The sequence below is a fragment of the Stegodyphus dumicola genome, chromosome 6, assembly GCF_044657685.1.
Source record: "Stegodyphus dumicola isolate Sdum_Otavi_A_Nest chromosome 6, ASM4465768v1".
NCBI lineage: Eukaryota > Metazoa > Arthropoda > Arachnida > Araneae > Eresidae > Stegodyphus > Stegodyphus dumicola.
This window is the reverse complement of record NC_140773.1, coordinates 94,768,295-94,783,733: the sequence shown is the minus strand read 5'-3', so window position 1 is coordinate 94,783,733 and position 15,439 is coordinate 94,768,295. Positions and strand designations below refer to the sequence as shown.

Genomic DNA, 15,439 nt, shown 5'->3' with positions numbered 1-15,439 from the left:
TTGCTTAAAAGCTCATTTTATTGTAGCAAATTAAATAAATTTTTAAGTATAAATGAGTTACACTTTTTCTCAATTTACTGTAATAAAAATATTTTACTAAAATAATATGCATGATTAGTTTGATGACTTATAAAAGCCCAGATTTACACCTGTCATTTGTTCATGCTCCAAATGCAAATAAAACAGTTTTATCACTTAATGTTGGTAAATGCTAAGAATGTGAGAGTTAATTATAAGATCTGCTTTTCAAATTTTATGGTTGCACATTCATCAAATGTATATTATAAAGAACTATAAAAGTATCATATACATAACAAACCATACTAACAAATTCTGCATATACAATCAAAAGTCTTTAATCCGGACGTCCATAATCCGGAATGATATATAATCTGGACCTCATAGCTACAAACTTTCTGCGCATGCGTAAATGCATTTACGCATGCGCAGAAAGTTTGTAGCTTTGAGGTCCAGTGCGTTTATGCATGCGCACGATACCTTCACGCATGTGCATTTAATGTATAAAGGACGGTATAAGCTGAGCTAAGATTATCTAATTATCTATTTCAGTTAATGTTGCAGATTGCGTTGTTCCTTAATCTTCTAATTGGATACAGCTTATTATTTTTTGCAGACTGTTAGAGCAATTTTATGAAAGTAAGCTTCAACTTTCGATTATGTCAAAAAGAATTTCCGATTCTGGAGCTGTCAAAGGATCTACAAAACAAAAGCATGTTTTGAAGTCCATCAAACAGAAAGTGATAAACAAAAAAACATCAAACAAAAAATGGATAAAGGCATATCCTTTGTTTCTCTAACCATTCTGAAATATGTTTATCAATTTCACGCTGCTCTGCGGTGGGGGACCGTCGCAGCGCACAATTAACTTTAAGTTGATCTGTCAGCACTATCCTTATCTTCAGAGCAAATGTTTTTATTTTATTCGGCTTATAATTCCTTACTAAATGTAGTATTTCATCTCAATGTACTCCGTCTTTGATATGATTTAAATCAAATTCCTCGTCATAAATATCACGAATACACATCAAATAGTTTTCTGGTTGCAATTTTCTAATTTCGACTATGCGTAATTTATGCTTTACGCATCCGCGCGTTGAAAGAAATATTTAATAAAGTAAACAAATAAATATTAAGCTTTTTTTTTGTAAATTTTGATACCCTTTAGATCATAATTGCTCTTTATTTCATAAATTATGGTTTCATATTTTTAATTTTATAATTTCTGCATGCCATCTTACCAGATTTAAAATGATGATCTATAATCTGGGAAAACCAATAATCCGGTATCGCCGACGTCTCGACGAGTCCAGATTAAAGACCTTTGACTGTATATAACATCATATGACACTTTTGATACATCTATCAAAAATATATAACTGAGCTACTCACAAAATAAATAAATGACTAAATACAATAAAATAAAAAAACTGTTTTAATTTTTCAAACATTTTTTATACATTTATTACCTTAAAATGATCAACTTCAACTAATATTAAAATTTCAAATCCTTGCCCACGTGAAAATGGGAAGCTAGATCCATGACTCTCTTCAGGACCCCAATTCTGATTTTCTAAAGAATTTCGTACAATTCTAGGTGGAGGAGAAAACACAGGACTCAAATGTAGTGCTATATCACTTCTGTGACCATCATTTGTTCCATTTTGAAGATTGACAGAATAACTAAAATTTGCAATAATACAATAATTAGAAATAATAAAAAAAATAGGTACATTAAAAAATTTTAGAATATGGAAAATAAATTAAGAATTTAACAAATCATATCAGAAAGAAACATACATAAAAATGTAATATCTTTATATATATAAGCGGCTAAAGTGTGTGTCACCGATAGTTTATTGTTGCCACTCGGAAAAATGAGCGCAGAAATTAACGTTTCCGCAGTTTTTAATTAATATCTTGGCCGAATAAAGTCGTACGAAGATGAGAACGGTATCGATGGATTAGGAGAATCTTTTGGAATCCGAGGATATGCTTCTCAAATTTCAATTCGGCGCCGTTCCATATATATTCGAGAAAAAGTAATTTGGCACGTAGCCAAATCCTCTAATAGGGAAATAAATAAATAAAAGTGATTTAAATAAAAGTGAAGGAAGAAAGTGGAGAATGTAGGAAAAATGTAGGGGAAAATTAGTTTTTAACTAATATGTCGGCTAATTAAAGTCCCATGAAGATGTGAATGGTCAAAATGGCGTGCCACGGACCTGCAGAATCCAACGGTGTGCTTCGCTAAGCCCGGGAGCCAGCCATTTTGAAGGAGATGATGCTATTTCAGCCCATATATATATGCGACTTAAGTGTCTGTTTGTCGCCGATAGTTTATTGGTTGCTTGCGTAACTGTACTAGCCAAAGGGGTGAAGTTACTACGGCACAGGGTTGCCGTTTCAATTGAGACGTTGACAATTTCCTGTAAAACTTGCCTTTGCTATTACCATCCATAAGTTTCAGGTCAAACGCTTAAGTGTGTTGGAATTTTTTTTACCTGAGCCTGGATTTGAACACAGTCAACTTTATGTTGCCTTTTCAAGAGTTTGTGAAAAAAACGGACATAAAATTTAAAATAATGGATGGTCCTCTGCAAGGCGAGCTTAAAAATGATGGAAAGATCTACACAAGAAATGGTGTGTACAAAGAGATCTTTGACATGTGAATTAGTATTTTATTATTTAAATCACTTTTATTTATTGAGCTAGAGGTGGCTCTTAAGAAATGTACCGCCAGTGGTTTCCTTCATTGCACTCTGCTTTAAGCAATTAAGCAAGTAGAAGGGGGAAACCTGTGGGGCAGTAAGTAAAGGGGCGTTCTCGCCGCCTGCCCTTGGTACCGTAATTTCCGGAAGAAACGCTGCGGCGTTTATGTGTTTAAAACTTAAATTTTCAGCGGGTGCGGCGTTTCTACCCATATGGCATTTAGGTGCACTAAAAATAAGATATTTCCTATGATGGTCATTGTACATAGTTTGGATGACCTTGTCATTGTGCATAGACTGGTGCTGTTCCCACATAAAAGACCACTCAGTTGCTTTTTGCGAACGTTATTTTGTTTACATTCTTTCCCTTGAATGGACCTACATGCCTTATTCACCCTAAATGAGATCTCAGAACAATAACATTCTTCCCCCTTTCAAATCAACATTCTCATCAGTTCGAATAGTCTCTCTTCTCTGCCATTCGATGAATCTTCCAGGACCCATCCTCTCCCCACCCCTGCCTTTTCTGAAATTTTTTTCAAAGGCGGACACGACTCCACCTGCCTCGCAATAACAAACTCTGACGTATTTCCCCTTCAGCATGAATGGATTTTTCTTGGCATTCTGCCAGATACAGATCCCATCAGTTTGGGTACAAGTGAGAAGGGAGGGGAAAATTTTTGAAAATGTCCCTAAACGGCACAGAAGCTATACTGCTGGTTTTAAGCTTAATGTAATTTCACGTGCTGAACAAATTGGAAATCAAGCAGCAGCTCGAGAGTTTGAAGTGGACGACAGATGTATTCGACGTTGGAGAACTGAAAAAGAACTTCTTAAAAATGTGCCGCAACAGAAACGAGCCAAAAGAAGTGGTACTGTAAGGTGGCCAAATCTAGAGGACGACCTTGCAAACTGGATAAAGGAGCAACGAGGAAAGGGAATGGCAATTTCGATTGTAAAAATTCAAGCAAAATTTATAGCAAAACGAATGAACATAAATGAATTAAAAGGAGGTGTAGCAGATTTATGAAAAGAAAAAATACTTCTGTGCGTACTAGAACAACAGTCGGGCAACAATTACCAATGGACTGGCAGGATAAAGTCATCTTTTCTAAAATATGCGACAGCTATTATTGACAAAAAAAAAAAACTTCTTTGGTCACAGATAATAAATATGGATGAAACGCCTTTAGCTTTCGATTCTCCTGCAAACAGAACTGTTGATGAAACTGTTGCAAAAACTGTATCTGTGTTTATGACGGGGCATGAAAGAACGTCATTTGCATGTGTGTTAGCTTGTGCCGCAAACAGTGACAAGCTAAAGCTGATGATCATTTTTAAATGAAAGACTATTCCGAAGGGAGATTTTCCTAATGACTTAATTATTTGTGCAAATGAGAATGGCTAGATGTGCAAAACAATCATGCATGAGTGGCTACAAAAAGTTTGGCAGTGTCGTGTGGGATCTTTTTTCCAACCAATGGGGTTATTGATAATGGATTCCATGCGTGCTCATTTCTTTGAGTCAGTGAAAACCAGATGTCAAAAATTGTCTACGACCGAAGCAATAATTTCTGGTAGTTTGACAAAAATCTTACAACCGTTAGATTTGTCAAGTAATAAATCCTTCAAAGCTGAAGTCCGAAAGAGGTGGGAGTGTTGGATGAGTGAAGGATTGCATACGTAAACCAAAAGCGGTAAAATGCGTAGAGCATCTTATGAAGAAATTGCAAAGTGGGCAGGAAGTGCGCTGGAATTGGTAGAAACATCGTCAATAATAGCAGGGTTCAAAGAAGCTGAAATTATATCCTTAGATAAAGAGACTGTAAACCAAGAGGATGAATGTGACGATCTGGAAGACTTAAATCAGGATTTACTAAATCTTTTTAATTCAGATAGTGAAGAATCAGATTTTGATAGCTTCATATGATGTATAGTTTGCTGTAATTCGTAAGTAAAATTTAAAATTTCCTTTTGTCATCCAAATTTAATATTTCATTGTTGCAACATTTTTTATAATATAATCTGAGTATTACAAATATGGACTTCTTTAGTGGGTAAATATAAGTATATACGTGAAGGTAAATAGTATATTTTCCACATTTCTTACCTTTAATTTATTTTTGAGTTATAGTTTCATTTCATGCATTTTTCTTAACTGGTATGTCATATATCAGGACTTAGGTTGAGTTTTTGCATCTATACGGCCCACGACGATGTCACACGCAATTTAATCTATTGCGGCGTTTCTGTGTAATTTAAATTTTTCTCCCGCCATTTTTCTCGAGTGCGCCGTTTACGCTGATGCGGCCTTTCTTCCGGAAATTACGGTAATTCAGTTTGAATTAGCAGACACCTTTGCACAAATCATTTTAATTACAATTTATAATATCTAGAACAGCAGTCATTTCCTATGACTGCCGGGTGTTCTAGTATATATATATATATAATATTGAGTTATCTGAAAATTCTGCAGTTTTCTCAAGATAAACATAAATAATATAATATAATAAGCAGTATAAAAGCATAAGAAACTTTCATTCAATCACATAAGATTTAATTCTACAACTTTTTGCCATCTCTCAAGCAGCTAGAAAATTCTTTTAAAAAAAAAAAAGTCATTAGGTTATTGAAGTTCGTAAAAGACATTATTGATGTTCTGTTTAACAGTCTCCAAATAAGTAACTGTAGGCCATTCAGAGAATTCTGAAGACGTGAAAATCTGCAAAAGCAAGGTTTAGTGAATGGAGTACATAGATGGCTGCTCAGAAAAAGCCTCATATTTAAGACTAACATTTCCCCACTTAAACACCTCAACTTTGAACCAGAAAATTACTAACAGAAACAGCACTTTTCCCATATACAGCACAAATTTTTACAAGCAGTTTGGCTAACATTTTTTTTTTTTTTTTTTTTGTCTTTTAAAATAAAATAGCATGATATGAAAAAATGAACTTCTTAGCAATGCACTGAAATTATGCCATAGCACAAGCTAGAATCATGCAACTGAAGCTGAAAAGACCATATTTAAACATCTGCTTTAATAAATATCACTCTGTATTAGCAGTAACAAAATAATTAAAAAAAAAAAAAAAAAAACAGTTAAACCTCCCCCCAAAAAAACCAGAACTTTTAAAATTAACCAATATACATTTAATAGTTTGGGAATATGAAGTAGCAAAGTTATACTCGATAAGTTACATAAGATTAACTAGAAAGATAAATTCAAATCTATATATATGTAAGATAAAAATGTATGAATCAGAATTATAATATAACTATAAACATTAATTCTTCCTCTCTATTCTAAAATCGTAATAACTTATCTGCATTGTGTCATTCAAATTAATCATGCGATCTTACGTAACCGTTAATACCAGATGCCTCTTGACGACCAATCACCGAATTGTAAACCAAAACTTTCCTCTTCGTGTGCTTCCATCTTTCATAACTATGCACTTCAGCTTTTACTCTCTACTGTGCTAAGATGTAATTTCGCAGGCTTTCTTTCTATCCCAACAATATCAAAAATGTAAATCTTCTGTGGAAAGGCACGACTAGAGTGCCAAGTGATTGTGGCCACAAATATCAATTGGAAATAAATATGGAATTAAAACTGCCTCGACTGCCAAGTTCTTTAAATACTACACAATCAAAATTCTTCTTCAATATGGATCTAAGCATGCATCGACACTGCTCCATCATTTCCTTTTGCTTTTATTATGACAATTAAGCCGGTAGAATAGTTTCCTGCAGCCGCAAACCTCAATGGAAAATTTAGTTCTGCTCTTCCAATCATCGTTTTGTGATAAATCCAAGATAATGTGAAAGAAGTGAATCATCAAATTTGTTTTTTCAGTGTTTAAAAAATAACAGATCATTCTTCTGCTGTGGTGTTTTGCAAGTGCTTCAAAAAATAATCTCGCGTAGTGTTTACAGATTGAAAGTGATCTCTCGATAAATTGAGAAGTTTGAATGCCTAGTGAAGGAAATCATCAGTGAATTACCGTTTATGAATTAAGCATTACAGCGGGTTCAAGATCGATCTGAGTTAGTGTTTGCAAGTATGTGCGACAGAAAATTATTTGCACTTCTGCTATTTCAACAGCTCAAAAATTATTACATTCGTGTGAATCTAGCTCAGGAACTAAATTATTTAATGTGCTGCGGATTCTATAGTTTATATTTCAACTTTGGTTAAAATTTCTGCAATTTGTTTTGAGAAAATCTGAAATTCTTGTTCATTAATTTTTCATAATTATGTGTGAGCAAATTAAGTAATTAATTTTAAGCTATTTAAATTATTCATAGGGAAGGATATTAAGATAAGTTTTTATGTTTTTGAAATTTTGTTGAGAATTTTGAATACGAATTTTATAATTATTCTAAAAATGAAGTTGGTGTAAAAAATAAGTGAAATTATTACAGATACGTAATATGAAATTATGGTAAATGCATGTTAAATTTATGGGTGATTGTATGTTAAGTATAGTGTATGTCGAGGGAGTACTGGGTTCCTAAAACAGAGGCCTGTAATTACCTCTGTACAGTTGTTCCTTTTACCCTCTTCAAGTAAGATAATGTTGGAGGCTCTCATTTTATGAGTGTGTGCAATTTTTTATATTATTATTATTATTATATTTTTTTATTATGGAATGTATTAGTGCAGTTCTCAAAGGCCAGTTACCTTAATGCAAGGAACGGAGGCCTTTTCAAGTAACTGCCTAGGCACCCTGGGCCACCAGTGCATAGAACACACTGGTTAGCTCAAGAGGACAGCCCTACTGATGGATATGGTTTATTTAGAAGTATTGCGAGGCCTCCCAGTTGGTAAAATACAGGAATTGTAAATGAAAGATGATAACAGTGAAACCATAAATTCTGAAAATCTTAATCCTATTATTTATGATGTTAAATTATAATTTATCAGTATAGAAATAAGTATCATAAGTATTTATGTGGATTACATTTAATTATAAGTAATGATTATGTAAAAGTTTATTTTGTGATATTCTGTGATAACAAGAACTTTCTCTGATGAATTATGATTACGTGAACTTTCAAACAAAAAGACTTTTGGACTGAAATGCTGAAAAATTCAATAGGACTCTAAAAATTAAAAATTTATTTAAAAAAAATTGATATTTATAAATTATACTTTTATAGAATCAAAATTTTATGATTTATGTTTTTCTTTTTTATTTGCTAGTGATTTAACTCTTTAAAAAGGCTTCTCTGTCGCTACGCCTTTTTCTTTTTGAAGGGGGGAAATATGTAAGATAAAAATGTATGAATCAGAATTATAATATAACTATAAACATTAATTCTTCCTCTCTATTCTAAAATCGTAATAACTTATCTGCATTGCGTCATTCAAATTAATCATGCGATCTTACGTAACCGTTAATAAAAATATCTAACATATAGAAAGAAAATATCTAACATATAGAAAGAAAATATCCCTTTCCTTTTCCCTTAGTTAACATCAGAGCTAGCAACCTAAACACTCTTCCCATTGTTTGGCGCCTATTGCCCAAGTTGATGAACATTTCAGGAACCTTCCCAAGTGTCGGTTATCTGAGCATCCATGGTAAAAATATATTTATAGGTGACCCTTGGTGAAAATTGGCGATTTTTGATGGTATACGGATTTTTGAGTCAAAAATGGCCGCTACACAAATCCAAAATAACAAGACAAAGAATTGCAGAAACTCGGTATCCATGTACACATCAAACTATTTTCACTTCAAAAATCATCATAGTATTGCACAAACTAGGCATTGCGCACTCCCTTGACTTAGTCCATGTACACATCAATCTGTATTCACTAAAAAAGTTAATGGAGCAGGCAACAAAAAATATATAATCTCAGTAAACTACATTTTAAATCAAACAATGAAACAACATAAAAAAGGAAATTCATCTTGGCAGTACACAAAGGAAATAGCCACTTACCTTATTTACAAATTTCCCTGTCTTCAGTCAAACAAAATTCCTTAACAATATCCAAAAACTTCTCAAAATTATCTCAACTAGAATCTGTACACTGGCATCACCACATAAATTCACAAAAATAAAAGTAAAAAACATCATCTGACATTCAAACATACGCATTTCCTTGCTAAAAACAGCATACTTATAACGGCAACTAAGTAAACCTTCATTTACACACCAGTCAATTAATGCTTTTTCCCTTTCATTCCAAATCGCACAGAAACTTCATATTAATCATACAACATCCATCCCATCATTCAAATTCACCACAATCATGCAATCAATTATGTTATAATAGGGTTTCCATAAAATTCAACTACTGAAGTTACCATAAATGAAACAACAACTTGGCGATAAATGAAACAACTACTTAGGGATAGTCCAAGGGACACCCTTCAAGCTACTCTAATTAAGTTAACGTTTATCTTAAATTCATTTGGTATATAAAATCACAAACTTTGAATTTTTAACCATATAAATTAACAATGAATTAATAAATTTGTATGAAATTAATTTAATCAAATTCTGGATTCAGTTGAAAGAGATCACAGAATAATGCAAAATACTTACCAAGATGCAGAACTTGCAACAGTTCCAGAAATTCGTATTAAATTTCCAGGTTGCAGAGGGCCTGGAAGTGGTCCAGTAAAGGGACTTTGAATTGAAAAAAAAAAAAAAAATTAAAATACTTAATTTTGTGCATTTACACAGATACAAATGTACATATACTTAAAAATTAACCATGGGTTAATAGTTCCATACTTATTTACCTACCTTTCCCTTATTTCATTAGCAATGAAAATAAGAATACGCATTTGAATGCATTCTTTAATTTAAATTTAGAACAGAACTTTTTAAGTCTTCACGGTTTTAAATCTCATTCAAAAAAGGAAGGTTTATGTTAACTAGATAGTTCACTTCAGCGCGGTTCTCGGTCATTATGTAAACATCCTTCAAAGAAAACACATGCAAGCAACCAATGAATGAAACACAGCAGAGGTTTAAATGATAAACATGCACTATTTTAAGATGGTGACACGGCAAATCACTGAATTAAAGGGAGAAAACTTAAAAGTAGTTTGAAGATTAAACTATACGTATATATAAAACACTAAATGATACAATAAAGTAATTTAAGAGTGATTTACGATTAGTAATTAAAAAAACTGAATTAATATTTATAAGATTCACAATGAATAAAGACACACACTGAACATAGCAATATGACAATAATTAAACATCAAAATATGCAAAGTATATAATATTAATTATATAATTATACAAACAAACGATAGATTATGTCTGAAATTAAATGTATACGATTCTTTCATTATGGACTGTTTTTTTTCCAATACATATACAGAAATAAATTTTCTTTTATAAAATCTGCCTATTATGTTTTGCACGATTATTAAGATAAGTTTAATTACTTTTCTGCATAATTCTTAAAAATTACATTTCGGATCAAGAATTTCCTTTTTCTTGTTTTCACTTGTACTAATCATATTCCTAGTATAACTGATTGAAAAATCAGCATTTAAACTTAACATCTGGTACAAATATTCATACTTAAGAATTAGTGAAATTTACAAGTGCCCGCTTACTGGATTATAAACATTCGAATCCATTATTGCAACATAAATTCAAGGCAGATGCGATCTGTTTATGTTTGACACTGACATCATATACACGGTTAAAGGTATGCAGTTTATAAGTAATTGAAGTAGCACTTATGTTCTGAAATCAGTTCCAAAATATAAAATGAAATCACAGAAACTCCCACGATTTGCATGCGCGTTCAAACGTTAAAAGATTTACTATTTTTATGAAAGCATTACCCGAATTGCTTTATTAATAAATTTAAAACTATCGCAGTTTTACCTTTCTTCTTATTCCTTTACAATTTAAAACTTAATAAACATTATTCCTTCTACAGAGAAATAGGATAAATTTTGAATGCTGTTTCACTTTTTAAAGTCATACGTAAATTGTGTAGGTATCCAAACCATAAAAGGCAGCAGGATTTATTACTGTTTTTTTATTTCTGTTTTTAGGGTTCATATTTTATACTTTTATGAAACAAATCTATCAAACAATAATCTATTCTAGTTTAAAAAAAAAAAGCCTGCGTGTTAATTATTCATATTTCATTTAGTCTTCTAATTCCCTATAAGTCTTCAAAATTTTATAATATTTATTGAAAGCATATTAAATTCATCGAAAACTCACGAATTTTGATGTGTTTTTAATTTAATTAAGAAGTTTTAATTTTTAGAGGATCTTTTGCATGTTCTTTTTGAGCTCCTAGAAATGTCTTTTAAAAATAGTTTCGTACTCTTTCCTAAAATATGACATTTCATTTTTCGCTGTAGCCGTATCGTTTCGCAACGGCTGGCCAAAAAAAAAAAAAAAAAAAAAAAAAAAAAGTTCATTCCTTAAACCAGTGTTTGCACATATCGTTGTTCTTTTTTAGTTTATGTTTAGTAATAAAGCTTTCGTTAATTTTGCAATAATCGCTCGTGACTTAAAAAAAGAACTAGCCGTTTACATTTTAGGTATGGTGCATAATAACCAGGAAAATCTGTGATAAATTTCAAAATCTGTAAGTAAAATGCTACAAAATTTTTTGCTAAATAGGTTTAAAACTTCCCATCTGTCACTCTGAGAGTTCTTTGCATTAAAGTGAAGTTATGAACCTGCATTTTCTGTATTTAGTGCAGTGTGTTTTTCCCAAATTTTAAAAGCCTTTTCAACCAGTCTTTAAAATTTAACATGTATAAAGAAAAGCAGATCTGAAAAATGTTCCACAAGCCATGTTTGGAGAGCAGAATTCGATTATCATTCGATGAGTTGAATGTTAGACGAACATTTATGTCATATCCCGATAAAAGATTGTTAAATTTAAAAATATCTCAAAAAAGTATATTATTAAGTGCATATGTCACATTTCAGGTAATTACTATTCAATAATGTAAATATTTCCGGTATTTCGAGCATTTGGAACCTCTTCAAAAAATTTCAATATGCACTTTAAATTGGGAAATTATTTGTTTTAATTATTCATTTATTTTAACAGTTTTTCCTTGAATTATTAAGACATTAAAAATGTGCCCTTACTATAATTATTGCGAGTCAACTTAGATAATATGAATATCGGCTGATCTTTGGAATATTTTGTTCTGATCTGTAACATTTATGACACTGAAGATACATATTTGAAACTTTGTAAACAAATGGCAAAATCCGTAGTATATTTTTCTTATTTTGAAGGTTTTTAAAATTATGTTAAACATGTATTAACATTTAAACTTCTGACTGCATACTCAGCATCTGCTGAAAATATTTATGAGGCATAAGTAAACCTTCATTTACACACCAGCACTCATTAATGCACATTTCCCCTTTCATTCCAAATCATACAGAAACTTAAAATTAATTTTACCATATTCAGCCATCCTACTGTCTAAACCATAAAACAAGCAATGTACTTTCTTACTAACACGCACCACAAGCCCTTACAAATCTTTTTCCCATCATTGAAAATTTACAGCAATCGCACAACCGGATTACATCATAATAGGGTTTCTATAACATTCGACTACTCAGGTTACCATAAATGAAACAATAACTTCGCAATAATACAAGGGGCACCCTTCAATCTACTCTAACCAAGAATTTAATGTTCAACATTAAAAACATTTAAGCAAAAATGTAATTTTTGTAATTCTATGAAGAATGTAATATATGCGTATATAGTCCGTAATCCAGACTCGTCGGGACTTCGGCGATTCCGGATTAGGAGTTTTTTCAGATTATAGATCTGGTAAGCTGGCATGCAGAAATTATACAATTAAAAATATGAAACCGTAATTTATGAAATAAAGAGCAATTATGATCTAAAGGGTATCAAAATTTACAAAAAAAAAAAGCTTAATGATTATTTGTTTACTTTATTAAACATTTCTTTCAATGCAAGTTGTTTAAATTGCTTCAATTTTTGTGCTAATACTTTCTCTTTAATTCTATAAACAGACATAATTTCTTGTTCAGTTCCACTGTTCAAGTCCTGTAATTGCTGTGTCAAGAATACCGACTAAATTGTCAATTGAAATTTTTTCGTTTTCAATAATCTCTGTTACTTTCTTCAGTATCGGAAGCGGTACATCGAAACATGCTTTCGCTTTGTGATCCTTTGCCAGTTTCAGAATTGGAAACTCTTTTTGACATAATCAAAAGTTCAAACTTAATTTTTATAAGGTTACTCTAACAGTCTGCAAAAAAATAATAAGTCAGATCCAATTTGAAGATTAAAGAACAGCGCAATCTGCAACATTAACTGAAATGCCTTAGAATCAGTAAAGATAATTTTAGTGTAGCTTATACTGTCCGTTATACATTAAACGCACATGCGTAAATGCATAATGCGCATGTGTAAAGCATAAAAAAAGAAGTGTGGCTTTGAGGTCTGGATTATAGATCATTCCGGATAATGGACCAGACCTTCAGATTGCGGACTTTGTACTGTATATATTGTTGCGTGCGTAGGGGTTCGTTATGAAATGAATGCACAAATCTGATGAAAAATGAACAAAAATTTATTATTATCGCAATAAAAATGCTTAAATTCTCAAATTATCATGCAGTATTACAATATCTCACAGTAGTTATCTTTTAACTACTCAAATGTACAATAGAACGTAATTCAAAACAGCTAAAGAACGCTAATCCGCGAATTCGCTATAATCAACAACAGCAGTTTTCTAAACAACAACAAACTAAGCAACTACTACGAACTGAGATGTTTTCCTCCTTTTATAAGATTTTAAAATCATGCGCTAGAATTTTCCAGTACTTTCTCGAAATAAAAAAGAGATATTTATTTATTTAATGCACGCGCTCTTGCATTTTCAATTTTCCGGCTTAGCTTTCTTTTAATATTCGTCACGCGTTCCACTGCGCGAGAAATAAAACCATTTAATTTATAATTGAACTAACATTAGCTTTTTAAATACCAAATTCGTAACACTGCCACCTTCCCAAGGACTGCACGTCCCGTGCAGTACAATCCCTGGACAGGAAGCTAAACTTACAACTGTGGCATAAATGCAACTGAGACATAAACATTACATTACAATATCAAACAACATGAACAATAAATGCAATAACTAACTTAAACAAATCAAATGCTATCAAATACTAAATACAAAACAAATACTAAATGCAAATAAAATACTAAATACAAATCAAATCAAATACACATTTAAAAACATAAAGGACCATGGTCTTAATACTATTTACAATTATTTACATTACGTACTATGGCCATAGTAATGAGCTAACCTGTCGTAAGAGTTCGAAGACTCACGGATCCGAACCACGACGTCATTCGTGTTCAGCACTGTATATGGACCGTCCGAAGGTGACTGTAATTTAAGACTCAGTCATTTTCGTTGAATCGGGTTCCATGACCACACCTTGTCTCCTTTGTTGGATCTATGTCTAGTAGCTCTTGTGTCGCATCTGGTCTTCATTTTCTCCGTCGCCAAGTTGACTCGCTTTCGTGCAGAACGGTGCATCCCCTCAGACCGGGCCTGGGCATCTTGGATGTGTTCCTCAGGCGATGAAGGCGCATCCGTAGAGCGACTAAACAGGCGGTCACAAGGCAGACGAAGGTCTCGACCGAAGAGCTTCTGGGATGGAGAATAGCTGGTAGTCTTGCGTTTCTTTTCGACCCTCGTATGATTTTGGCAGCTTCCCGAGCTCGATCTGTCGGACAAGGCGTCGACATTTCCAGGCGAGGATCCCTTTTGAGGATGGATAGTCATACCATCAGATGCTGAAAGCAGCTTATTGTTTTTGAAATCTAAGGAAAAATTGTATTTCCTTTAAAAGTCCAATCCGAGTATGCATGGATCTGTAATATCCGCCACATATGCCGTGTGATGGTAGGCGGCACTTCCAAACGTGATATTTACGTTTAACTTTCCACTTATGTGGATCTTGTCACCAGACGCAGTCTGAAGGGTAACACAGGATGGCGTCCAAATAAGTTTATCTTTAAACTGTTCAGCTAAATCTTTCCTAATGATGGTAACATTAGCTCCTGTGTCAATGATCATATTGCAAGGAACTCCATCAATATTCCCATTAATGGACAGTCCGTTACTGTTGCCACTCACTGTATAAATTTTAAGTGCTTTAAAACAAGGTTTTTCATTATCTGGCAACATTCGTTCCTCGATATGGTCACTAATTTGTTTACTGCGTCGTTGCTGGGAAATGGTCTTATTTTCCGTACCTCGGGGTGTTTTGCAGTTTCTTCGTATGTGGCCTTCAACTCCGCAGTTCCAGCACTTTAGAATTAGTTTCTTTTCACTTCTGTTCCGTCTCAAGCCACTGACTTGTCTGGTAAAATCATCTGCTTTATATTCCGTACCCTGGGGTGTTCTGCAATTCCGTCTTAGGTGACCTTCACTACCACATCTCCAACACCTTAGAGCCACTTTCTTCTCGCTCCTACTCCGTATCAAAGCGCCGACTTGTCTGGCTAAATCATCTAAATGAGCCATCAGTTGATCCACTGGCTCATGGACTCGCACAGCTCTAACTGGGTAGCAATCTCTACTAGTTGCTTGCTGGGCTGCCTCGAACTTCATGGCGTACAACAGAGCGCTTTTTTTGTCCTTTACATCTGCCATCCGAAGAGCTTTCTGTAT

General features: G+C 33.0%; 2 protein-coding genes across 5 annotated transcripts in view; one reads left to right on the top strand and one right to left on the bottom strand.

Moving 5' to 3' along the window:
* Nucleotides 1-10,557, bottom strand: part of LOC118198116 (uncharacterized) — a 110,990-nt gene extending 100,433 nt beyond the window's left edge. Inside the window, exons 1-3 of one of the 3 annotated variants that reach the window (XM_085818680.1) lie at nt 10,328-10,557; nt 9,294-9,377; nt 1,488-1,701 (exon numbers count right to left, since the gene is read on the bottom strand). In XM_085818680.1, the coding sequence (XP_085674806.1) occupies nt 1,488-1,701; nt 9,294-9,377; nt 10,328-10,341 (312 nt within the window). In that variant the 5' untranslated portion in view covers nt 10,342-10,557. Of the gene's footprint in view, nt 1-1,487; nt 1,702-9,293; nt 9,378-9,497; nt 9,631-10,327 lie in introns of those variants that run through there. The other 2 variants (XM_085818681.1, XM_085818679.1) reach the window with 2 other exon arrangements.
* Nucleotides 10,558-11,126: 569 nt separating this feature from the next.
* The window catches only part of Pgant7 (N-acetylgalactosaminyltransferase 7), a 154,905-nt gene continuing 150,592 nt past the window's right edge, over nt 11,127-15,439 (top strand). For both annotated transcript variants that reach the window (XM_085818678.1, XM_085818677.1), the window contains exon 1: nt 11,127-11,325. The gene's annotated coding sequence lies outside the window, so the exon portion shown is untranslated. The remainder of the gene's footprint in view (nt 11,326-15,439) is intronic.